Source organism: Chionomys nivalis, chromosome 18 (assembly GCF_950005125.1).
Source record: "Chionomys nivalis chromosome 18, mChiNiv1.1, whole genome shotgun sequence".
Lineage (NCBI taxonomy): Eukaryota > Metazoa > Chordata > Mammalia > Rodentia > Cricetidae > Chionomys > Chionomys nivalis.
Genome location: NC_080103.1, coordinates 53908630 through 53935634, shown reverse-complemented (window position 1 = coordinate 53935634; position 27005 = coordinate 53908630). Strand labels below are relative to the sequence as shown.

Sequence of the window (27005 nt, the reverse complement as noted above, 5' to 3'; positions counted from 1 at the left end):
TACACTTTTGTGGACAGTAGTTTTCCTGGATACACAGTTCTTACTGCGCAGTTGTTTCTTATTTCTCTAGCATTTCTGTGCATCATCTCACTGTCTCCCAGTCACTCTTATTTCTAAAGAGAAGCTAACACTCACTGCATTGCTTTCCCTTGTACCTGAGCACTGGTTTGTCTCTTCCTGCTTTGAAATTTTTTACTTGGTCTTTATTTTTCACTTGACTATGAGGTTTCTAGATGTGGGTCTTCCTGTTTGTTCTACTTAGTATTAGCTTAACTATTTGCTTCACATGGTTTATGAACTATGGGTTATTTTTTTTTCAAATTAGGGCATTTTCAGTCATTATTTCTTTAAACATTTTCCAGCCAGTCTTTGCTCTTGGTTCCTATTAGATGTGTGTTGGGCCCTCGGTATTAAATATAGTTCTAAGACTGTTTCCTTTTCTTGATATTGTTCAGATTTCCAGTCTATCTTCAGCTCACATTTACAGGTTAGATCTTTTCTGCTTCTGAAATGTGATGTCAGAATTATAGTGAGTTTACATTTTTCATATTGACTTACCAGGTCTCTACTTTCTATTTTTCATATTTCCCTTTCTGTATTGAAATTCCCATCTGTTGTATCATTCTCATCAACTCTTTGAACAGTTCCCCTTCATTTCGTTCAATATTTTACTAAATGTTTGCAAATATTTTCTAAATTGTACATAAATCCCAGTTCTGGGACAGTTTCTGTTAACTACTTGTTCTTTTCATTATGAATCATATGGGTTTGGGCAAAAATCAAGTCCTTAAAATGAGATATTTGTAGTAGCTCTATACTTGGCTTAATTTTTTGCTTCAATAATTGGTCTTTTTATTTAAACATCTTTAGTCCAGTTTGTAGATTTAGTGTCCTTCATGGTTTGTGCTGCTCGTCTCTAAATTCTGATTTTATGTTATTTACTCTTGGTTTATCCCTTGCCCTGAGTCCCAGAATTCAGTTGATATACACCGTCAAAGGGCGTGCTGGTGGAGCTGTGCAGAGGGGGCAGCACACGTGTGGGCCATAGATAGGCAGCACACGTGTGGGCCATAGAGCTTTACATTTGGGATCTCAAATGGGGGTCATAAAGTCCTATGCATCCAGGGACTTTTAGAGAGTTTAGCTCCTTTCTGTCTTCTCTCTATTTCCTTCCTAAACCTCTTGCTAGACCATCAGTCTGCTGTCCATTTCTGCAGGGCATTAAGCTAAAGGAGCTGGGCATTTCCCCACTGACTCCTCACTTACAGCTTGCCTTCTCGCGTATAGTATTACATGTGGGGCTTCGGGCCTTCCTCTGACAGGGCCTGTAAGCCTCCCAGGCCAAACTGGAGGGATCTGAGCGGACAAGAAGCCGCAGACTTCAGTGTTCTTCCCCAGAGCGCTGTGATGCCTCCTGATGTCTCTCAACTTGTCTGTGCTTAATCTGTACCAGAGCAGTGAACCTCCTTTCCAGCAGTTTTGTCCAGCTTGCTAGTTGTTTCTTGGGGAAGGCTACTGACTGAGTGTCCATCATCACAAGTCCTGCCTCTCCTGGCAACTTTAAAGGGGCGGATGCTTCACCTGCTGAACTTCTGCCTCACAGACATGGTTCTCGAGGCCCTTTGGGTCATTAGTGGTACAGACCTTAGGTCTGTGAGATTAGCACAATCCACTCGTCATGCAATCCAGCCTCCCCACTTTGCCGTACAATCTGTGCTCAGAGTCCTGTTTAATGGGAGGAATGTCACACTTGAATAATGATTACCAGTAAATTTATTGTGTGTTGTCTTTTTCTTAAATATTATCTGGTTAAGATCAGATACTTAATGCTGAATTTAATGAAAATTTACAAATGTTATTCCCTGATTTTCCTTTATAGAAGCAGGTTATGTATAGCATTTTATTATGCCTCTCCCATGATACAGAATGTTTAAATGGTTAACATTTGTGCTGCAGTATAGCTTTTGGCTCATGAAAAATGAAAGCTGTCAGCGATCTGGGCAATAAGATTCATCGCCAATAGTCACTAGCAACAGCACAGAGCACTCTAATCGCGGTGAGGTCCGCAGCTAGCAGAACGAGCTGCTGTAATGAAAGGCGTCTAGGTGCAGTCATTCTGCCGTTTGCTCCTCACCGGATTCAACATGGGATTGTGTGAGTATGGGAAGAAAAAATCTTAAAAATATCTTTGAAAGATATATAAAAAGGGTAGTTCAGTGCTTAAATATATAGAATGTTGTAGTTTGGAGATCATGTTGCCCTAAAATAAAAAGGCATTTTGTTTTGGTTGATTGAAGCTTTAGGAAAGCTACCTCTTGGTTAGAGGAAACTGATAATGCTGGTCTAATGTTGCCGTGGTAACAACTTGTGCTGTTACAATTGAGAATATCGTATACATTCTGGTTCGCATTTTCTTCCTGCCATTTTGAGTGATTCTGGAGGTATATGAAGGAAGCTAGGATAGCTAGCTTGGGGGGGAAAGAAACGCTAAACCTGATTACATAAAACATCTTTGGCATTATTCTGTTATCTAGGGGTACCTCCTACTGGGCATTTAGGCTTTGCTTGTGGGGGCTTTTCTTTTTAAAACAAAAGAGAGCTCTTGGTGTTCTGCTGCCTGCTCCAGCGAATGTGTTTACACCATTGCTCTGCCTCCGGAGATTAGCATAACTCCCTTTGCTGCTGGGCTGTTGTTCTGAGCAATATGCTCTGGAGAGGTTGGCTGTCATCATGAATGGTAAGTATGATCTCGCAGACTCTTCAGCTATATATATATATTTAAAATGTTTAACTGCAGGAGGAAAAGATATTTATGTGGAGATTGTGGTAAATGACGTTTGTGTCGATGCTTTTAAAGTAGGCATTATTGTAAAGTGCCTTTAAAAGCCATTGAGAACTATAAACAATAACAGTGTTGATAGCCCAACATTCCGTTTCTGAGTGTCTTCATGGTTTGATTTCTTGTATTTACTGGCACTGCTGTTGTTGACTGTGTTGTGTGGTAAATTAATAAGTAGAAAACCAATGCAGTACAAAGAGGTTTTTATTTTAGTATATGATGCTTGAGATAATCATATTTAACATGACTTTAATTAGTTTTGTTATCCAAAAACTATTTTTTGTTGGCTTCTTTGGGGCTCTATTTTTAAATTCTAATCCTGAAAAATAAGATGCTGCCAAAATTTTATAGATTTTTGGGGGGTTGCTTTTAATTATAATTGGTTTAAAATAGTGAATTAAGGATAAAATAAATAAATGTGTTTTGACTCTGGAGGCTTTGTTAAAATTATTTTAGGAAAATTATTTATGAGACTATATACATTTGTGAAAATGAATCTTTTGCTATGATTAGTCATTTTTCTAAGCATGTCCAAAAGTGCTTTTATTTATTTTTTCGAGAAAATCTGCTGTAGTATGTACTGCAGCTTATCACAGAGCAGGGGCTGTTCACTTCAAGCAAACCTGCAGCTAAAAATAGACATGCTGCTGCTGTCAGTGAGTGTTTGCTCAGAGCATAGCTCATTAGCATCGCTGCTGAGGTGGAAAGACTGGGCCAGGTGTCACTTCCAGAGCATTATGTGACCCTGTGATAACAGGGTTCACACTTAAGACATTTGGGATTAGGTTCTGAATCAGAAAGATTTGGGATTTTATGGTATAGTGAAGAAATACAAAGCCAAAGAACCTTTCTTCCATAAGTAGTGATGACTTCATTATAGACAGGAAACACTCCTGCTGCAGTAACGCTGTTCATGCTGTAGAGTGCATTCGATACAGAAGGGGCTGTTTTCTATGTAAAACGTTAAGACTCGACTGGACAGTTATATTCTTGTTTCTAGAGTAGCTATTTCTGACCTAACCCTTGAAATCTGGGCTGATACTGTGAAATCAATATGTTGACTTTTCTAGGATTTCAACAAATATGAAACTGCATAGACCTGGTTGTCTTTATTTAGCTGAATAAAGCCATGTCTTCTTTGAGAGCTCGCATATAACCTTAGCATCTTCAGCCACCACTGTGGTGGTGTGGGGATCTTACAGTCTGATGTGTTTAGCTGAAGACATTGCTGCTGCTCCTTGCTTGTTTTATTTTTCTTTCAAGAAAGCTCTGGTTAAAGTAGTTCATTGTGATCCTGTGTGTGATCTTACAGCCTTTTCCTGCACTAAGTGTGGAATAGCAAATGGACACGGGCTTTTTCAAGAATGTTCAGTCTCAAATAATTTCACTCATGCTGTGACTGAATGTTCTAGCCATTTCAAAATATAGAAAAATACAAAAGAATGTGGCTTCATTAGTGAAAATAGTCAAATGTTGGGCCTTTTTATCTGAGTCTGGAATTACAACATGATGTTTGTGTGTGTTACACACACCGAGCTATGTTTGTGGAAAAAGCTGTAAAACTGTTCCTTTCTACTTCCGGATGATTAGATATTCGTCTTCTCTGGAAACCTGGCTCTGGCTCTCTCAGTGCTGTGTTTTCTGAGTGATCTCATCTATGCCTGCGCCTGTCACTACCTGAAAGATCCATTCCAAGAGTCTGTTTGTTCTTTCTCTCTGAACGTCTGACTGTTCCGTCATCTTGGGTCCACACTTCTTTTAATGACCCCCACAACAGAATCTTGGGGTTGTTTATAACTCTTGACCCCTAGCTGTGTATTTGATCATTTAGTTCTGTTGATTGTACATCAGGTCTTCTCCAGACAGTATCAACGGGAAGGCTTGTCAACCCTATTTTCTGACTAACTTGCTGTCTCCTCCCAAGCTTCCAGTGTCTCTTCAGATGACTCTCCACACTGAATTTTAAATGGAAATAAGTCCATTTCTTAACCCAGTGTGAAACTTGAAATTCTGTAATTGCCACTGAAGTAGAGATTAAACTCCGTAGCAGGCCAGGAGAGACAGCTTTCCCTCCTGGCCTGTGCATGAGTACCTCCAAGGAATGCTCTTCCATATTTATGTTCTTGTAGACATCGTGAGGATCACCTGTGCAGGACTCCGTTACAAACTCTGCCGGTGATGTTTCTGTACCTTCAAGCAAATGTATGAAGTGTAACAATATTTTTTTAAAAAGGAAATTATATATTTACCTGACAGTTCCTGATCTGGAGCTCCTGAGTGCAAGCCTTCCTTTGGCCATATATGTGCTTCTACTAGTTATCCCAGTGGCCCAAGTGAAGCAAGGAAGCCACGTTAGAAGGCTACGTGAATGACCAAGTAGTATTCATTAGTTATGAATCTGAACACGTGTTATATTACCAGGGAAAATATCAGCTGTATGAGCTGTTTCAGAAAACACAGTAATCACAATGTTCATATGTCTATCTTGAAACATGAAGACAAAAATGATGCAGAGACTAAATTGTACTTATCTACTCTTTCATCTCTCTGGCATTAAAAACTGCCTATAAATGTAAAAAGAGCCTTTACTGTCCTCTTTTAAGTGTTTCTTTTTTCATTTGGTGAAGATTTTCTCCTATTAAGCAAATTTTGTGAAGAAATTCTAAAGGAATTCTCCCAAAACTCTGTTGAGTTCCATGAAGCCCTATGACTAGAAGACATAGAGCCTTCTCGGGCAGGAGCAGTGTACACAGACACAGGTGTTGTCAGGATGCTGAGGTGTTGAGTTCCAGGCAAAGGTAACGAAGCTTTGACAAGGACCAGCACTGGGGCTGGTGAGGGAGCCTGGATCATAACACTTTCTCGGTTTTGCTTCTAAGATCGCATGACTTTCATTTTCTCTGGTCTGATGTTCTAGCATCACAGTATGTAACATAGGTTTTTGTGTTGTTTGTGCAAGATGGAGCTTGGAGACAGATGCAGCTGCTGTGCTCTCCTGGCTCACATACCTACAACAGAACCAATAGCACCTTTTCAGAACCCTCAGTGAAGAACAGGAGGGGGCGGGCGGGCGGAAACCTTAGTTAATGGGTGCTTGGTTACAACTCGATGAGGGAAGGAAGCACTGGTGTTCTGCTCACAGTAGGGGGCAAGAGATGATGAGCCTGCATTTTGCTAATTCAGTGGAGAAAATTTTTTATGCTCTCACTGCAAAAATAAGGCATTTGAGGAAACAGATATGCTCCCCCTGAGTTGCACATTATACAGTGTATCCATAGAAACACCATATGCACACAGTAAATATGGACAGATCTTATGTGTCAATATAGAAAGCTTCTAGGTGAGCTTGCATCTTGGTCTAACTTAATTGAGCGTGAATCTGAAGAAGAAAGCCTGATTGATATTCTGTGGTTCCCAGAAATGCTACAGACCTGAACAGGAATAAGCAGCTGGTTGATTTCTTTTTCTTACGTTTGACTGAAAACGTAAGACCAAAACTGTGAGAGCAGTTCAGCAGTCCTGCAGTTGAGGAACGGCATTTTCCCAGAAATAGCCTAGACCAGATGATGGTCACCCTCTAAAGTCTGTTTTACTCTGGAGTATTTGTCTCCAAGAAAGAGAAAGAAGCGTTCACCTTTCCTATCTTCCCAGGAAGAGGCTCGTGGAAAGGCTACCCTTTGCTTTGGCGCACGACAAGCAGCTCTATTGGGACAGCCAAGAATTCATTAGGTCATTGCAAAATGAAAAGACGGCCTTTGTTTTCCTAGTATGACGGTTTTCTGTTGATGTGCCTGGCATCAATAACCGGCAAGTTTCCTGTAGTCCTGAATACTTATATACTTCCTTCATGTTGTTGTATGAGTGTTTTTACCTTAAATACGTACTACGTGCGTACAGTAACCAGAGACCATGAGAAGGCATCGGATCTCCTGGAATTGGAGTTTTAGATGATTATTAGCCTTCATGTGGGTGCTGAGAACTGAACCTGGGTCCTCTGCAAGAGCAGCCAGTGCTCTTAACTGCTGAGCCGTCTCTCCAGCTCCTACAACCACTGAAAGTTGCTGGATTATTTAATAATGTATGTCCATACAGACAGAAATATCCAAGAACTTAATTCTAATAGCACCTACAATAGGAGGTGAGAAAAAATTTTAAAAATTAGCTACCTTATTTTAGATCATATGTGAAGATTTTAAAGGCTTCCCATCATTTATGGATAAAGCAAAGTAACAATTTAGAACCTAATAGAAGGGGCAATACATGATTAAAGAACAAAATCACAGCCTTCAAGAGAAAACAATGAACTCATATTTAGAAATATTTGTTTAAAAAAAACCTACAGAGAGCATCTGAACTAATTCTTCAGTATTTCAAATGAATACTAAATAGGAAGGAAGAAACCAGATAAACCAAGAGGGGCTGGAGAGATGACTCAGCAGTTATGAGTGTTGGCTGTTCAACCTTAAGTACCTGAGTTCAAGTTTCAGCACCCACATCAGGGAGCATATGATTTCACCAGGTCCGAAAGCATACTTTTGTGTGCATGTACTCACACATACACATTGATATTTGCATACACATTCATAATAAGATGACTCTTTAAGAAAACAACAGAAGACTAGGATGAAAAGAAGGGGCTAAAATCAGGCAAGGGTAAAAAAAGCAGCATCTTGTGGTGATCCAGAAAGATGCACCTGGTTCTTGGAAGGTAGCCAGCAGGATGCATTAGACCAGGGCATCCCATGACTGGTTGTGGTTGGAAAGTGAATTAACTGGTTTGATAAGCCCTTCCAGGATGTGACGGACATGAGCAAGATAAAGCTTCCGGTTGCTCAGACTGGGGAGCCTGCTCCATGGGTAAGAAATCTGTGCAAGCATGAGGGAGGGCCTGAACTTGGAATCCAGGACCCACATAAAAGCTCAGCAAGGTTTCATGTGCCTGTAACCCCAATACCTAGGGTGAAACAGGTGGCCAGCCATTAGAGCCAAGACAACTTCCTTGTGGTTCAGACAGTAACTCTGTCTCAAAGCAATAAGGTGGGGGTAGGGATCTGCACTGGCCTGCACTCACGCTCGCACACACGTGCATGCACCGCACACGTAATCATCCAGAAATGAATGTAAATACGTGAAACTTTGCGTTGGGAGCCAGGTGTGATGGTGCAGTCGGCAACCTAGGCTCAGGAGCAGGAGGCAAGTCTGGTTCTGCAGCCAGATACTGCCTCCAAATATGCAGCGCAGACAGTGGTGCAGCAGAAATGAGAGCCTATGAAGTGATGAACTCTGTTAGATAGAAGCAGGTCATTCTGCAAATTCAGAGCAATGTTCACTCGGGGCAGTGGTAACAGTAGAAAGAACAGGTTTTGGTGGTGGTGGTGGTGGTTTTTAATTAATTAAGCAAACATGCTTTTCGTTTTGGTGCCAGGGACCTCCAGCACTTACCACCACCACCACCACGCTTCACACATAGCGCATAAGAAAACATCTTTAAGAAAACTTCCTCTGCAAAGCAGAAGCTGTCATTGTGCTTTGATAAAATTCATAAAGATCCCAGCACCATGCACTTGCTGGTGGCAGTTTTGAATTTTAAGGGAAACAAATCAATCTTCCAATATCTAGGTTTTAAATCTTAAACTCTCATGTGAAGCTTTTCCAGTGAGGAAAAACACACAAACAAAACAACAAAAAAAGAGCTCCTTCTAAGGGGAAAAAAAATGAAGATCCAGTACCTTAGAATGCTGAAGACTCTGTAACAAGCATCCCTTAAGTAAATTCTAAATTCACACGAATTAAAAAAATTCCCATGGTGAGAAAAAAGGGGAGGGGATGGAAACAAGCTATAGATTTTCTTTAAAAAAAAAAAAAACAGCTATCTTTTCTCATTTTATGTACCAATCACAGTTCCCACTCCCTCCCCACTACTCAGAGAGAGGGAGGCTTCCCATTGGGAGTCAACAAAATCTAGCACATTGCTTTGAAGAAGGACCAAGGCCTTCCCCACTATGTCTAGGCTGAGTAAGGTATCCCTCCAAAGAGAATGGATTCCAGAAAGCTAGAATAAGCAGTAGGGATAAATCCTGATCTCACTGCCAGTGGCCCCACAGTCTGCCCAGCCATACAACTGTGACTCCCATTCAGAGGGCCTAGTTTGGTCAGATTCTGATTCCCTCTCTGTCAGGCCAGAGTTGGTGGTCTCCCATTATCAGCTCAGGTAAGCTGATCATCATGACCTTGACCTCTTTGCGCGTATTCTTATTTCCCCCACTCTTTACATACCTTGTTGTCCAAACAGCTTTCCTCTTTTTTCTTTCTTTTTTTGGGGGGTGGGGGAGGAGGTGGTAAGACAGAGCCACATTATATAGGTCTAGCTATCCCAGAACTCACTATGTAGTCCATGTTGGCCTCAGACTCACAGAGATCCACTTCCTGAGTGCAGGGATTAAAGGTGTGTTCCACTATGGCCAGCTGAGGACTCTCCAGTTAAATGTTCTCACAAAAGAGAAACCAAGTTCTTCCATCTATGCAGCCTGGGATTGTGTGATCAGGACCCTGGAAAGATCTCCCGGTGCAGTGTAAGTTAGAAAACCAACTGTTGGCAAGACAGGAAGCTCACGTCTGGGCTTGAGTGTCTGGTTAGGGTGGGATGTGTGTACTCACTCATGTGGTAGGGACGGGACGTGTGTGTTCATTCATGTGGGATGCCTCTTTTGAACAGTCAGCATCAGCTGCTACCCCTTTAGGAGGCTTCAGGATTTAATGTATATTAATTTTGTGGTCTATGGAGCTGCTAATAAAACACACTGTTGGGACAAATCCAGACTAGTAACACATTGATCCCAGCAGAAACAGGTGCAGAGCCTCCGTTAGGACAAGCCTTGACATTTTCTGCAGGTAAAACAACAGCCAAGCTTCTGTTCACCATCCTAGAGCAAATCTCCACACTTGTGAGGTCTTCACAAGAGTATCATGTTGTAAGATCTCAGAGACCAGAGTCTTTGTGTGGTTCTCAAAATGCATAAGGCAAAACTGGCCTGTTTGGGAGAAATTATAAAATATAAAATGTATAAATTAATTGAGATTTCTTACCTAGTGATCACAGAATAAGCCAATATAAAGAATGCTTATAAAATCAATTCTATAATCATAATCAACAAATTTCAAAATGTGAGATATATTTATTTATTTACTTACAGTCTTGGACATGGAGTAATTGAGTTCAGTCAATAAAGGCTCTTTTACAAACACAAATGTGTTTGCTTATGGATTTACAAAATTCTGATAATTCAGGAGCCAAGAAGTAACTTATATAAATTAAAATTCAACTATATATTGAAATTTATGGAGTGTAGCCAAAGTGGATTTTGAGATGCATCTTAAGAGAGATTGTGAAGTGTTCAGGAAAGAGTTACACAAGCCAATGAGTTTCTGAAAGTCCAGCATAGGTAAAGAGTCCGGGAGAAATGAGTGACAGACTTGAGTGGAAGGCAGTAGAACAGAAAATACAAATAAGAGCTATAGCTTTTGATGGAAAGCATTTTTAGTTAGTTATTTTACATCCCAACTGAAGTTCCCCTCCCTCCTCTCCTCCGATTCCCTTTCCCCTCCCTCTCCCCCCCTCTATTCCTCCTCCTGTTTCTATTCAGAAAGGGGCAGACCTCCGTGGATATGAACAAAACATGACACATCAACTTTTGGTGTGGCTAAGCACCTCCCCTTGTGTTTAAGCTGGGCAAGACAATCCATATGAGGAAGAGAGTCCCAAGAACGAGCCAAAGTGTTAGCGACAGCCCCTGGTTGATCAAAGCAATTTTAAAGACCAGATTAAAACTGTACCCTTTTATTCAAGCTGATCATGGGAGTGTATGTCTGTAAATCTCAGCATTGGACGGACTGAAACAGGAGGATTGGCCTGTGTTCAAGCCCATCTGCGCCATAGCAAGTAGCAGTCTAGCCATGGGGACAGAGTGAGGCCCTTGTCAAAACAAGACAAAACTAGATTAAAATTTTAAAATGTTTTAGTTCAGTAAAAGACTTCCAGAGACTAAAGAAGGAATCTTGAATTCAGTTCGTCCCTGAGTAGATGTTTACAGAATGATAGTGTATCCAGCAGCCTTGTCAGATTGTGGGTTCTAAGATGACAGCGAGAGCTGGAATTTTCTGTGTAAGCAACCGTGAGTCACCTGTGAATAATGGCAGTTCTGGCCTTAACCTTTTCTTGTCTCAGTGTTATGTTAGCTAACAGCACAGTGCTAGAGAAGCAGCGGGAGTAGGCATCGTCCCCGTTCCTCACAGGTGCATGCTCCTTGCTTTCTCTAAAGACTGCCAGGTGGGACAAGTGAATTTCATGCCTTTTATACACAATCTCTCAGCCTCGGAGGTCCTCTTCCAACCTTGCCTGTTGGAGCAGCTCTGTCCCTCAAGACTCAGCACAGATATGTCCCATGGTGCTTCACCAGGAACCCTTGGCAAATTTATTGGCACTTGTACTTCAAGGCAGGGTTTCTCTGTGTAACTGTCCTGGCTGTCCTGGAACTCGCTTTGTAGACAGACCAGATTGGTCCTGAACTCACAGAGAGCTGCCTGCCTCTCTGCCTTCCAAGTACTAGAATCGAAGGAGGGTGCCACCATGCCCAGTCACCTGTAATTTTAAGGAAAATTAACATGAAACAAATTTTGGTATCAAATAGTAGTTGTTAGTTTCGTTTCTTGATATTTTGAATTGTATTATTTGAATATATGCAGTCAAATAAATGAGTTTTTACATTAATATTTTATTTCTACAAATATTCTAGAAAATGTATATAAATGACTTTATTCTAACATGCTACTACTTTATGGGTATGTTTTAATCACTATTTAATTTATTTTATTTTTTTTGTACACAAGCTTCCTGTTCTTCAGACATATCTGGTAGGCAACTCTTTTTTTTAATAAAACAAGTGTTTACTTTAAAACTTTCTATTCATTTGTTTGTAAATTTTTATTATTCTCATAGTTTGATTTTATTATTTTGACTTAATAAAATATTTTTGTAATGAAGAAAATTATTTAATTAAATTTATGTTGGATTTTTATAAGATCATCATCTAGGTGTTGTAGTCCTTGTATGATGTTTTACAGCTAATGAAGAGAGCTCTCTGAGACAGAAGGCAGAAGACATGGGCTGTGTATCACTTAGGATTATGATGGGTGGCTTTTGAAAAGATACAGTGTTAGAGATTTTGAGTGAAACAATTAATGTTGTAGTTGTACATTTGTCCCAGGAAGTTTTTATTTTGTTGGTTGTGTTTTCTAATATATTTGGACTGAAAGTGGTCCTTGCATTGTGTGAGGAGTGCTGAGGAGATGAGTTGTGTCTCCTTAGAGACTCCAGAGTTCAACATCAGTAGCAGCATTGTCGCGTTTTCAGTAATGAATCTACGCATTCTGCACATGAGATGCTCATGATCACGTCCAGCAGTTAGACCTTTGCCCAGTGTGACTCACAGTGTGTCATGATAGATAAGCAACTCTCAAGTCTAACAACACCGTGTGAATTTGTTAATGTCGCCACTGAAATATTCTCGTTCATTGTAGAGCTACGTGAATGGCATAGGTAAAATTACAGCATACTTGACGTTTTAGTTAAATTTCCTGATTAAATGAGCTTTAATCTGACTTTCAAGTTGTGACTTGTTTTCAAGTAATGTACGAAAACATCAGTGTGGTGGAGAAAGTGATAAGAAATGAGAGTTTTTCTGTATTTGTGGAAATGCAGGAGACCTGCCTCTTGTTGTGTCTTTCTTCATTCCTTGGCCAGGTGAACAATAAGAACAATCTCTGGATGAGCTTATAGACTCCTTTGCTATGTTCTTCTAGAGTGCAACATGACAGACCAGAAATGACCAAAACTGAAGAGAAAATCATTTCATTTGTATAATAAGTAAAATCGTGAATGAATAAATGAGATTTTTGGTGTGCCCTCTTTTGTATCTAGTTTGCTCCCTTATTAAACAACACAGAACAAAATGTATTTGAGAAACCCCTTCCTTGAAGGCTTTTCTAAGCGTAGTTGTTAGACACTCTGGAGCTTTGCTGATGGTTCCTGTGATCACAGAGCTGGAGCCACTGTTCCTGTTAGGTACCAGGTTCCAAAAACCCCACCAGCCAATCGCACTGCTCCAAATGGTTAGATGTCTGGACGGACTACGTATTAGAGCAGAAGAAACTGAAATTTGAGAACCTCACAGTGCACTGATTGAATGGGTTACAGGGCTACAGTGTGTGAGTCTGCCCGTCTTCCCCAGCTCTTGTTTTGTTACCTACTAATATGTCAGTGGGGAGCAGCTGTGAAAAGACCCATAGAAAAGCAGTTAGAAGGTAAAGCCAGCCGTATCTGAAATATAAAATCAGTCCATGGAAAATACATGAGGCTCTGGATTGTCTGTTGTTTAAAGATCACCAAGTGTAGTGTGGTTTCTCAGAAGCCACAATTTTATGTTCCAACATATATTTTTTTTTTAAATTTAACTTAAAGCCATCTTTTCCAAGTCATGACCATGTGCAGGCATCTCTAGTCCATGGGAAAAAAACAGACAGACAAACAAACAAACAAACAAACCTTATAGAACCAGCTTTCTTGCACCTAGGATGAAGCTCAATGGTGGGAGATCGGCCAGCTATGTGCTCCTGGGTTGGAATCCTGGAGCTCAAACAAAGCAAACCAGCGCTCTTCGGCTGCAGCCAGTATACTGACTGTTCAATATAAAATATTTTATTTTGTCAGTTTTCATTTTTCATATATACATGTGTATGTGTAAACTATTTTATTGAGAACCAATTATATTAGTCTTTGTATCTAAATAGTGCACATACATATATACTAGAGGTACATACATACTAGAAATACAAAGATCACACCACGATCCAAAACCTCTTGACTTTTCCAGTCCTAGACTGAATTAGTTCACGTGTTGATTAGGTGCAACTGTTGGTACATGAGAATTTTAACTTTGAAAGTTAATTTTCTCTAATGTCTTGGAAATATTGTGTAGTACAGTTCTTAGAAAGTAGTAAAATGATCCTCCCAGAAATGCAGAAGCCAGTGTTCTTTTAAAACAATCGTCTGGCATTGACACTTGTCATCATCACTATGTTGAGTGGGCAAAACAGTTAGATGCCAAGCACCATTTTGGTCTGTGCTGGGTGGGGCAGGCCAAAGGTATACTGTAGAAAAGGTGTTGTCTTTTGTTTTCGTAGTTTGGTTGTTTGTTTGCTTGAGACAGAGTCCTCTCCCAGTAGGCTAGGTTTTCCTGGGGCTCACCGTGTAGTCCAGGCTGTCTGAACACACACTGCAGCTGCCTTAGCCTCCCGCATGCCAGGATCACAGACCTGACCGGCCATGTCTAGCATGCTTTTGGCTCTGGTCCAGGCCATTCAGTGTTTCTGAAGTCGCCCCCATCATCTTACTGTTTCTGTGGCTGTCAGTTCTTCTCTATCCTTTGCTCCTGCACAGAGTCGGACAGGGAGATGTCAGGAATCTGCTGAACGAAAGAGAAATAGCAAAGGGATCTTGTATAATCTGACTGTATTTTCATTTTTCACATAAAACATAAGAATATATCAAATTTTTAAAACGTTCAAGAGTATTTGTTTCTAAAACATGGAAGTTTGTTTTCCACAGAAGCCCTTGTTAGTGAGCCTGTGGGAGGCGTGTGTAAGTGGATCCTCTTAAATGACTCAGTACAAATGCTGCTCCGTACAAGTGCAGCTGTCATTAGCCATTGTCTTAACACTGGCTTTTGTTTGGCTTTATTTTAATGTAAATTTTAAATCAGACATTCAGTTTAATTTTCTATACAAGTTCAGAGCTAGTTTTTGAAGTAGTTTGTATTGTTGTAGCGTTTTGTTCCATTCGGGTTTATGGGTTTGAGGATCTGGTAGCTGTCAGTCTGTGTTTTCTCCTTTGCTCTCTGCTGGTAGAGACACAGATCTAATGCACAAATGCTGTATCTGAAACCACCCTTTACCACAGCCAGCTGTTCTCGGAACGCCGTAGACCAAGACATGTAAATATCCTCAGCTTACGTTTCAACTCTGTTCATACTCTTTCAGCTTACTCACGGCAGGATTTGCCTTTGATTGGTATCTTCTACACGACTTTCAGATATGTTTCCTGGGACATTGTTGTTATTGAGCTTGAAGTTGCCAGAGTGGTCCCTACGTAGAGCAATGCTTGAGGCTCTTAGACGTTGGAGACTCTTGAGAGCTCCCTGTGATGTCACACTGGTGGACACCCCGTCCTTACAACAGTAGCTCACATGAGGATACTTGTATCCACATACCACGTCATCTGTCTTCTTTAATGTGAGATAAGCATTCTTTCAAGACACCATCCATTTTTCTTTTCTTTTCTTTTTTCCAGTGAAAGAATTTCTAGCCAAAGCCAAAGAAGACTTTCTGCGGAAATGGGAGAACCCTCCCCCGGTAAGGAAGCTGTGTTTTCTATGCTAGAGACACCTGTGTGATATAAAATTGCAATTCTGCCTTAATTTATTGTTGCTCCAGAAAGTGTAGTTTTTAAGTGTTGTTAGTAAGCATATACTATGGTGGGAATTCCACCCTAATGCAGTGATGTCATCCATTAATTGACAATCTTATAGTTACCGCCATTGAAGAAGCAATCCGCTTCTTATAGAATCTCTGAAGGGCAGGTGGGTGGTTGCTGTTATTTATTTCTTGGAACACTCCTGAGATTTGAGCTTAGGGTCGCACGTATCCTAGTCAAGTTCTCTACCACCTAGCTATTTGCCAAGACTGTTGTTAAGTTTTGATACTAATTCGAGTTGCTATGATTTTCTGAAATACTAATTTTTAGTTATACAAGTTATCACTGGAAATATTAGAAAGGGGGCAGGGGAGGAGTCGTTCTTTTATCATATGAAGAAAAGCAATGATTAAACATAAAGAGATGTTCTGTTGGGCACTGTTTGTTCCCACTACTTGAGGGTGACTATATTAGCCCACCTGTTTTAGTAAAATCAATAATTAGATGTAAAACCATAAAGTTAATTCAATCAGAATTACGAAGACTTTTTTCTTCTTTGGTAAGAGTTCCCACAAATGTGAAATGAACAGTGTCATACAATTTTATAAGCAAATGTAATCCTGCTTTCCTTCTGTAATGACGTAACAAGAGACTAGGATGTGTCTCTGGATGGATGCACTTGCTTTACTGTGGCGCTCTCCTTCTGCTGTCCAGATCTGTCCGTACAAAGAGTCAGACCCCATCAGGGTTTGCTCAAGCTAATCCAAGATTGAGCCTTGGAAATATTTTTCTGAGGTTTTCATGAGAATCTTCATAATGAAACCTATTAAACAGATGGGTCAGCAATTACTACTTGTTGCTAGTACATAATTTGTTCCTAGTAATTTTCGTTTTGTTGTGGGAGGAACAAATTGAATGGATTGATGCCTCTAATTCTTTGCTTCTATGCGCTAGTCAAAGCCAAACAAAGATGTCTGCTTATAACAAAACAGCCATTCAAGGACGAGAAGGATCTGATTATTGTTCTGAGACTTTAGCTTTGGTTCTTTGCGGAATGAAGACTCTGTTCTCCTTCCTGTTTTAGGTAATACTAGGTTATTACAGCAGGGAGAAAGCCTGGGAAAGTTCTGAGGACACTGCCTAGTTCCATGGCCATTCCCAAGTCCTAAACTGTTGGCGAGTTTTACAGCTGTGCAGCTCTGTGGCTGATGCTTGTTGTTTTACAGCTGTGCAGCTCTGTGGCTGATGCTTGTTGTTCGTCTTTCACTAGTTCTGTCACTACATAAAGACACGAAGAGCAGCACTTTCCTCGGAGGCACGAAAACTGATCTCTCTGTTTTCATTTTGTACCATTATTTACAGGTGTTCTGTGACCATATACACTATTTGATTCTAAAAGTGTACAAATAGTTCATTAACTGTGTTAGGACTTCACAGTGGATGAAATATGACCATTAATGTTTGAGCCAAGGCTTTTATTTCCTTCATTATTTTATACTCCATTTTACAAAATTTTTCTCTGTTACTGGACTTTTGTTATTCAAAGGAGAATATAGAATGAGTAATCTGAAATATGAAGAGTGTGTATGTGTTGTTTCTACATGGAGAAGCTGCAAGTTAAATTACCCACAATGATTATATAACACTGAGTCATAGTAATTGCAGTCCTGCGGGAATTTCTAATCTAAAGGTTTATTGTAATCTTTATGCTTGTTTAGAGTAATGCTGGGCTCGAAGATTTTGAAAGGAAGAAAACCCTTGGAACAGGTTCCTTTGGGAGAGTCATGCTGGTGAAGCACAAAGCCACCGAGCAGTACTACGCCATGAAGATCTTAGACAAGCAGAAGGTGGGTGCCCTGTGCCCTCGGGGTCAGCTGGATAAGCTGCCACCGGCTTGTTCACCTAATGCTGGAGGTTGCTGCTTGCATTTTTATTACTTAGTATTTCTATATGATTAATAGAGGTTTGGGTGTGTAGGTAGTAGTTTTAATGTGTGGTTACTGTAGGTTTTAGTCTATGGGAACATGCCATTGCTATGTCTATTGATAACATATCTGTGTGCACTAACAATATATATATTCCATGTGTGCAGAACAAGCACCTCTCACACTGCATCCACAGACTGAACAGAAGCCTAGTGGCTTTGCTTCATGTCCTATTTTAGTTTATAGCAGATACTTGGTGCTTGACAGGATTAGGTTTGGTCAGTTTAGTGTATCAGTTAAGTCATGAAGAAACTATAAAACCTACCTTCAATGTAAGACAACTTTTCATAATTTCTATACCAATATGATAAATCTGGATATCTGAAATATTTATTACCTTAGATAGTAAGCATTTGTTTTCCTAGAAATCACTGACAGTTTAGGGCAAATATTAGCATGGGCAAATATTGCTACATGTTACTTAGTTGTTACCTGACAGAGATTGACTTCTTGTCCTATTGGAATCCAGGTAGGAAATTGGTGGCAGCATAGTGGGGAAGTAGCCAGGGGACAGACACGATGGAGTAGCTGACCTATGGGAATACAGTGCCAAGGGACAGATGTGGCAAAGTAACTCCATCCCATGGTGATATGTAATACAAGAAGCCGTACCTGTAACTCTACATTAACTAATAGCCACATTATAAGAAGTAAAAAGTAGCTGAAATTAATTTTAAAGTCTGATTTATTTAATAGCCTAATGTTTAGTACTTAACAAATATAAAATTATTGTGGTTCATACTAAGTCTTCAAAACCTGTTGCGTATTTTACATTTTAAATGTTAAATGACCACACATGTTGGACACCATAGCATCAGACTCTTTGAACCTTCATTTTAATGGAAACCAGATTAATCTTTCACATGAAAAGGAGATAATGGCTTACGTGCCTAAAATTAAAGATATGATACATACATCTAATTGAACACCTTTGCGTCTGCCTTCATTCCCAGAGTTTCTAGCCGTTCTTCTTGAAGCAGCAGTTCACTGGCTCACTCCTCTCAGCTCTGACCCCACAGTGTAGCTGTTCCTTGTCCGTCTCCCGCCTCTCACTGCTCTTCCTACATGTCTCTGCCCGCAGCGCCAACTCCAGTGGACTCTGCTCCTCTTATTCGTCCTTTTCTTACATACCACCCTCCTTACCCTGCCCTTCTTCTGTGGGTCTTCCTTTGTTTCTCCGTGTTCTTCAAGGACTGCTTGTCTCTAAGCTCTAGGCGCTCTCTCTCTCTCTCTCTCTCTCTCTCTCTCTCTCTCTCTCTCTCTCTCTCTCTCTCTCACCTTCCCACCCACCCGCATTGGTTATTTCACATTTTCTCCACATAGCTTCTTAGCCACTCTTTCTTAGGCTTTTGGTTCCTATGCTGTCTGAGCTTGGAGCTTTCCCAGGTCATTTAATTCTTGTCTTTGTTCTATAGATGAAGTTAATGGATCTCGAGGTTAGCAACTTGCCTGTTCATGCTGGTAAGAAAAAGGCGTGAGGCTTCAGTTTCATCTTGTATTTGTAAACCTGCCATTACAATGTTTTTTAATGCTGTCAGGACAGCTTCTAAGATTGTGTCATCTTTCTTAAAGAATTTATGAAATGCTTCACTTCAAAAATATTAAGAAGTTAGTGACATTTACCATTTGAAAGTATTTGGAAAGACATTTTTAGCTTCTAGAAACCTGTTAAGTAAATTACCAAGGTGGCTACCTCATGGATAAGTCATGGTAATGGATATTTCACAGAGGAATAACTAGAGTTTCATGTAATTTCCGTACTGCAGAATACTGGGTCTTGGCATAAATTAGTATGAAAAATTCTGATTTTTTGTTTATTTAATTTACTTGAGGTAAGTGATAAAATAACAGGTCATAATAACTCTCTTTCTGCCAGTAAGTTCATATATATCATTTAGTTAGGTAAACTTAGCTTCTCCAGTCTTAGTGTACAAGGGGGAATATCAACACAAAAATTAAAGGCATTATTCCAGGGTGTCAGATATTGCTAGGATACATAAACACAAAAGCACAGGCAAACAGCAGACACATACATACACATGTGCAAATATATACGTGAGTGTGCACACACACAAACATGTAACATATATGCAGCTGTTGTGTCAGTGACTCTTCACAAGTGTATGAGGCATTGGTCTCCCTTTTAAGCTAATCACCTCTCAATTTCCCCAGCATCTGACAGCCAGTAAGCTAAGCCCGTTGTGCAGGCCAAGGTTTATCTGATTTCTGTGCCTTATTCCTAATTCATTTTCCCTTCAAAACACACCCTTATCCCCGGGGTCCTTTCTTCCAGTCCCTTTGATGCCCAGTTAACACCAGCCAGCCTTTTATAGTAACACCGTGACTCCTCAACCCCAGACTTTTTACTTCTGTTTCCCTTCCTCTCCAGCCAGATGCTTTCTCACCGTCCCATAGCTTTTCTCTGACTCATCTGAAGGCTGCTGACATTAGTAAACGGAGACAGAGTTCAGCTTGTACCTCCTACTTCCTAACCTGTCATGATGTGTCTCCCAAACTCTCTTACCTCATGCTGTCCACATGGCCTGTGTCTGCTTCTCTGGCTTGAAAGCTGACTCACAAAAGGATACAGTAATTTTTCTGGGCGTGGGAGGTGCTGTACAACCTATGATTTATTAATAGCTCCTCTGATGTTTTACTTGAAATACCAACTGGTATTTAAGCTAATATACATATTAAAAATAAATTATATATGAATTTTGAAGATAAAATATGAACTGTATCCCAAGGGATATTTATAAAGTTTTCTCTGACATATTGTTTACCAAATTTTCAGAAATGTTATCCTTAACTGTAGCTTGCTTCCGTTCGTGTGTTTCTTCCTTTGGGGCTGGTTCTAGGGATTAACCTCTACACTGCTTTTCCTTCCATGTCTTCTGAGCCTTTATTCTCTCTCCATCTTCTACACTCATCACAGTGCTTTTCTCTTTGAGTAAGCTGACTTGTTTTGCGCTGTTACTGTGCACCAGGCAGTACATAACCGTTTGCCTTGCAATGTGTCCCATGACCACTTTTAAAGCATCAGAATTTTAGAGATGAGAGTTCTGTACTTGGCCTCAAGTAAGCAGTTTCTCTTCTGATACCTTCTGACATCTTAGTTCTCATTTGCTGGTCATTGACTGAAACAAAATTAATAAAAACTCAGAGACAGAAATTGAGGTTCAACCTGAAGGTCAGAAAAACAAAACAGCCAGCCACTGACTCTTACCTCTACCTCAGTCTGAAAATGGCGATCCTGCCTCCAGGAATCTCATTCTGAGACTGAGAGCTGTCTTCTCCTGTTTTATAATGCTCTCTAGAGCTGGGATTAAGGGCATGCACCTCTACTGCCTGGTTTCTATGTTAAGCTAGTATGGCTACTGGAATTAAAGGTGTGTGTCATTGCTACCTGGTCTGTAAGACTGGCCAGTGTGGCTGTTTTACTTTTCTGATCCTCAGGCAAGCTTCATTTATTAAAATATAAATTAACTATCACTACAAGTCACATATTACTCTTTACATATTCAGGCATCCTTCAAGTAAACCCTTGCAATGTGAAAGCAGACGTTTTCTTACCCTGTCACATGAGTGTCTTCTCTCATGATTTATATGTAGTGGATGATCATAATTAAAAGTGAATTTGTCTAAGTAGTTAAATTTTTTAAAACTTTTTCATTAAAAATTGGATGAACATATGCCTTACCAGTTCTGCTATTTTGAATAATGCCTGTTCAATCATTATATCACATATGTATATAGTTGGCTTAAGTTCATGAGACAGATAATGTCTTTCCTGTGATTTTTATTACTTATTTCAAAAACTAACACAGATTTTATGCCTAGTTAAAAATCTGCTGTATCATACAAAATCAGACACAAAGAAACATAAATTCTCCAGTTGGTGTCACTTAAGTGATTCATTGTGATAGTTAATACGTGGACAGTAGTGACCCAACAGCTTCATTGTATGGACTTTAAAAGCTAAAGAGTTGCAGTAGCATTCCAAGCACCCCAAGGCTGGTTGAAGGTCTAGGCTAGAACCCAGATCTTCCGGCTCCCGGTCAGTCAGTCATTGCTCAGCAGTGCTCACCCCGTTTCTAACAGTGTGACAGGCTCTGGCTGGGCCAGTACTCTTCTTCAAGTCTAGGGGACTGACGTCTGTGATTGCCTTACCTCAAGAGAAGCCTCTGGCCTGGAAGAAACCCCTACCACTGATACACACATGCATTCTCTCCACCCCCCTAAGACCATCTGTTGACCAATCCAGTGTTCATTTGTTCTGAGGATCAGATTTCTTCCACACTCTTCTCTGTGGCTATGTAAATTGACCTTTAGAGTTTAGCTATCTTTCTCCAAGCACAGTTTGAACAGCTTATTCATATTTGCCACTGTTCTCCTTTCTCAACTTTTGACTTTTCTTTCATCTTCAATTTCCTGCCACTGAGCTGATAAGTGATTTGATCATATCATTAGTAGCAAATACTTTCACATAGTAACCTCTAAAGCAATATAGGTCTATTTTTTTTTAACTTTGGTCCTTAACTTGATTTATAGCTAATTTTTGTGGAGGGCAGTAGCTTACTGTGTAGCCGAGGCTAGCCTTGAACTTAGCCTAGTCTTAGTGTTGGGCTAGTGGACATGCATCACCATAGCTGGAACATACTCACCTTCTGAGGACCAAGGCTGGGACTCTTTTAGGCTGTAAGCATTTGACTCTTATCAACTTGGTTGATTGTTTTCTTTACTGAAGTCTAGTAATGATACTTATCCATTGTGGTTATTATATGAAAGCCTTTTCTTTGAGACGATAATAGAAATGCTCTAAAGTCTATCTATGTATTTTTCACGTGCAGGTGGTTAAGCTGAAGCAGATAGAGCATACTCTGAATGAGAAACGCATACTACAGGCGGTGGAGTTTCCCTTTCTTGTCCGATTGGAGTATTCTTTTAAGGTTAGTCGCCCTAGTGTCTAAGGAAGATCTTTTCCATGAGATGTGCCTTTTGACATCTGAGACTAATAGAACTCGAGTGAGATGAGGGAACTAGACAGGGAAATGAACAGAATTTCTCCCCGGAGCAGGTGTTGACGATGATATGTGTGGTTTTCATGGGAAGGCCACACAAAACCCAACATTATAGTGATGCAGGAGCAGGCATCTTGCTCGTCTGTCTTAGGCTCCATTCAAATGAGGATGCTGAACACTTTCTGCATCTCTTAAACCCTTCGCATTATGACTTGAACATTTTTCTTCATGCAGTAATTTATATTCTGGAACTTTGTGGTTTTGGGTTTTTGCTGTTGTTATTTTACCACCAGGGAGATGAGCCTCTGTGCAGGGCCCATGAGTCAGACTAAGTGGGGAGGGTGGATCCTTTAAACCCAGGCCTCCTCAGTTCCTTAGAATGAGTTATAACTTGGTCTCTGCGCTGCTGAATCATAGGCAGCGTTTTGGTTTTGTTTAGTCCTTTGTTCTCTAAATGTAATAAAGCTTTATATACTTAAAATATTAAAGCCATCTATCTCGCAAGCATAAGATGTAAATATTCTTATTAGCTCTTCCAAATTGTTTTTTAACTTTGTTATTCCTTTGCAAATGCTGTGCCAGTATGTCATTGCTACAGTATTTCATTATCCAGAAGTTAAATGTTCCTTGCAAGAGCAGGAACAGCGAAAGTCTTGCGCGTCACCGTGGCTGGGATACTAAGGGGGTGGAGATGTGTGTGGGAGAGCCGGAGCACTTCTGTGACCTGTCACATGGATTTGACTTTGCCCTTTCTAATTTAACATGCTGTCATCTTAAAAATATTTTTACCCAGATTTTATAATTGGTATTTACTTGTTTCTTTGTTCATAGGATAATTCTAATTTATACATGGTTATGGAGTATGTTCCTGGGGGTGAGATGTTTTCTCATCTGAGAAGAATTGGAAGGTTCAGGTAACACTGACTCCTGTCTTACTTCCTTGATTCTTCCCATGCTTGTGTTCACTTTCAGCCAAGATATACTGATTTCATTAACTGTATTTTATCCATAGAAAGTACTAGGTGGAAGCATTAATAGGAGGTTATAGCATAGATGAGCTTTAAAATCCACATGAGAACAGGATGAAGCCAATTAAATATTCTACCACTGGTAAGTATTGTGAGACGGTTTGAAGAAAAAAAATACAAAAAATAAACTTTAAAATACCAACATATATTGAACAAATAGTAGTATCTGAGGCATATACTAATATATGCTATGTGCTTTATAATATCTAATGACAGTAGCATTTATGGTAGAAGTTTGAGTAAATGTGGATATGAGGAAGAGATATGAAAATGATAGTGACACAGCAATGAGGAGGCAGAGGCAGGGGGATATCCGTGAGTGAGTTCCAGGTCAGCCAGGCTACACAGAGAAACCAAAACAAAGAAACGAATCAATCAATAAATGTTATGATGATGAGATTATATTATAAAGCTTTTGTTATGTTGAGTTTCTTAAATACATACACAGTGTAAAGGCTTTACAATGTACTAGGTTTTTTCCAATACAACCTTCTAATAGTTTTATCTGTGTACAAGGCTCATAGCTGCTACTAGAAATTAGTAACCTTCATAAAATGAACCTAAAATTAAGACCATAACCAGTTTTGTTCAGTATTCGGAATTGAGCTGAACCTAAGTGTGAGTTCCCTGGGGATTGACGACTCCCACTAGGCTGGTCACAGAGTTGGGCTCTCACAGGAGCAGAGCAGGGAGGCAACCATTCCTTGAGTTGCCTGAGGCCTAAGCAAAGATTGTATTTATTGACCTTTAGTGTTAGGGGAACCTCCTATCTGGAGACTGTAATGAAAAGTGACTTCTATTTGTGATAGTGTCCTTTTACTTCCTGTTTCACTTCCTTCCTGTCCCCTGTCAGAGTCCTGGAGTCCTCGTGCTCCTCTCTAGTTATCCCATGCTCGTACTGAAATGTCGCACTCAAACCTGTCCTAAAACACAGTCTGCACTTAGAGCTTACAGCTGTAACCACTACAGCTGCTTTAACACACCACACAGTGCTGTAAGGAAGCAGACTGACTGAAGTAGTGGAGTAGGCTGTTGTCTTTCCTGAACTCTCATGTTTGCGCTATGTGAGCCCTAGGCCTTCCTTGTTCTCCCCCAGGGAAGGCCAGAGGGCTTAAATCATTGCTCAGTGTTACTTTCTTCAGTCTAGTCAGTCACCTGAGTCCTGACTTACCCTGATGTCTGCACTTAAAGCTGCTAAAATTTTTAGATTGCGTATCTCTATATTTCTTCTATAAAAAATAAGATACAGCCGGGCGGTGGTGGCGCACGCCTTTAATCCCAGCACTTGGGAGGCAGAGGCAGGCGGATCTCTGTGAGTTCGAGACCAGCCTGGTCTACAGAGCTAGTTCCAGGACAGGCTCCACAGCCACAGAGAAACCCTGTCTCGAAAAACCAAAAAAAAAAAAAAAAAAAAAAAAAAAAAAAAATAAGATACTCAGCAGACTTCATATTTATACATTAGGAGAAAAATAAAAGGGAACTTCCAGATGAAATTCTCAAAGTTTCTGAGGTTACATGCCCCAAAATTGGGGAGGAATCTTCCAAAATCTACTCCAGGGCCTCCCTCATTCTTTGCTACACTGTTTGTACATGACTGAAACTGGAGGGGTATTATAAAATATCACTGCTAAAAGTCAGCCATTGCTTACTTTGCACCTGTAGAGAGTGAGGCAAGGACCTGGGGATGTGTGGATGAGCATAGAGCTGGGGTGTGTGGATGAGCATAGAGCTAGGGATGTGTGGATGAGCTTAGAGCTAGGGATGTGTGGATGAGCATAGAGCTGGGATGTGTGGATGAGCATAGAGCTAGGGATGTATGGATGAGCATAGAGCTGGGGTGTGTGGATGAGCATAGAGCTGGGGTGTGTGGATGAGCATAGAGCTGGGGTGTGTGGATGAGCATAGAGCTGGGATATGGATGGGCATAGAGCTGGGATGTGTGGATGGACATAGAGCTGGTGTGTTGATGGACATACAGAGCAGCATGTATCACACTCTTTAGATATTTCTGGTTCTGGTGCCATCCTTTGAGGAAAATTTTAAATGTTGATGTTGTTCATTCAAGACACAAATATGAAGGTCATTAAAGTCAGGCAAATTAGGAAACATTCAATGAATGTACGAGAAAATTAACTAGAAATTCAGATTAGAAATTTGGCAGACCATTTTTAAATAATACTAAGACTGTAACATGAAAATTACACTAATAGTCAAAGTTACAGAGTTTGTTGATGTATGGCCTGTGTATTAGAACCTTACCTTGTTTTTGAAAACATATAGCTTGCATATGTGTGACTGTAAACATACCTAGAACAGGATTTGGAAATTCACGTGACAAGATCGCCTGTGGGCTTCTGGACTGGATTGCATGTGCTCTTCTCTGTACTCTATACTATGCCTTTTCTCTGGTCACTGTGTGTCACCATTTGTGCACAGGACATGCTGCAGAGACAGTGTTCATTTTCAGGTGTACACACTTAAGAGATTCTTATAATGAAATTCTTTAAGCCCCTAACTGTCTGAGAAAATAAATGCGCCCTGTGAATGGAGCCTGCAGTGGTGGCTCTATAGACTATAGAATGGGCACAGTGGCTGTTCCGTCCTTCTCAAACCAGCTGGAATTGTAACAGCATCACCAGTCCCAGTGTGGGCAGTGGTAATTTGCAACAAGATGATTTTAAGGTTATGTTTTCCTCAGTATAAAATAAGATCCTGAGTGTATCTTATATTTACTATTATATAAAGGGAGTATGTCCCATAAATGTACAGTAGTGTTTTTGAAAGCAATAGATATTTGAAAATGTGAGTTCTTCACCAACTTCTGAGTGAGAAATATCTCCACTCCATCTGAAGTAGTGTGCAATCCACTAGTGAGCATTTGTCACCATCTGCAGTAGTGAGCAATCCACTAGTGAGCATTCATCACCATCTGCAGTAGTGTGTAATCCACTAGTGAGCATTCATCACCATCTGCAGTAGTGTGTAATCCACTAGTGAGCATACATCACTATCTGCAGTAGTGAGCAACCCACTAGTGAGCATTCGTCACCATCTGCAGTAGTGAGCATCACCACGCTCTTCTCTTTTCCAGTGAACCCCATGCTCGTTTCTACGCGGCCCAGATTGTGCTAACGTTTGAGTACCTCCATTCCCTCGACCTCATCTACAGAGATCTCAAGCCTGAGAACCTCTTAATTGACCACCAGGGTTACATCCAGGTAGGATTTGAACACTTTGCGTATATGTATTTGGGAAACACTAAGAAACAGCGTCACACATTTTGCCTCAACTGTCAATGTTTGATAGTTGTTATCTGAGGGAAAAATTGTGTCTATCTAAAGTGAGTTCATAGTTCTGCCACTGCAGACAAGTAAGTAGCACATCAGGGAGAAGCCTGTTTATATCTCCTAGAATCAAACTCCTGCAGAAAGTCACAGTAATAGCTACATGTGGGAGTAGCGACGAGTGCCGGAGGCCCGTGTGGACCAGCTGAGCAGCCCTCCGCCAGAAAACACAAAGAAAAAAGACCCCAGTGTGAAATTCTTTTTTATATTGATAAGGCACTGGAAGTGGGAAATTCCTCGGGTGGCTTCGTGTGACGGTGCA

The 27005-nt window shown here is 40.4% G+C and overlaps 1 protein-coding gene across 6 annotated transcripts in view; it reads left to right on the top strand.

Annotated features, from left to right (window-relative positions):
• Window positions 1-27005, top strand: part of Prkacb (protein kinase cAMP-activated catalytic subunit beta) — a 77138-nt gene that overhangs the window by 34263 nt on the left and 15870 nt on the right. For 2 of the 6 annotated variants that reach the window (XM_057793061.1, XM_057793060.1), the window contains exons 2-6: window positions 15243-15304; window positions 17084-17212; window positions 22201-22299; window positions 23203-23285; window positions 26491-26617. In XM_057793061.1, the coding sequence (XP_057649044.1) occupies window positions 15243-15304; window positions 17084-17212; window positions 22201-22299; window positions 23203-23285; window positions 26491-26617 (500 nt within the window). Of the gene's footprint in view, window positions 1-2021; window positions 2155-2433; window positions 2738-11725; window positions 11750-15242; window positions 15305-17083; window positions 17213-22200; window positions 22300-23202; window positions 23286-26490; window positions 26618-27005 lie in introns of those variants that run through there. The other 4 variants (XM_057793062.1, XM_057793063.1, XM_057793064.1 and 1 more) reach the window with 4 other exon arrangements.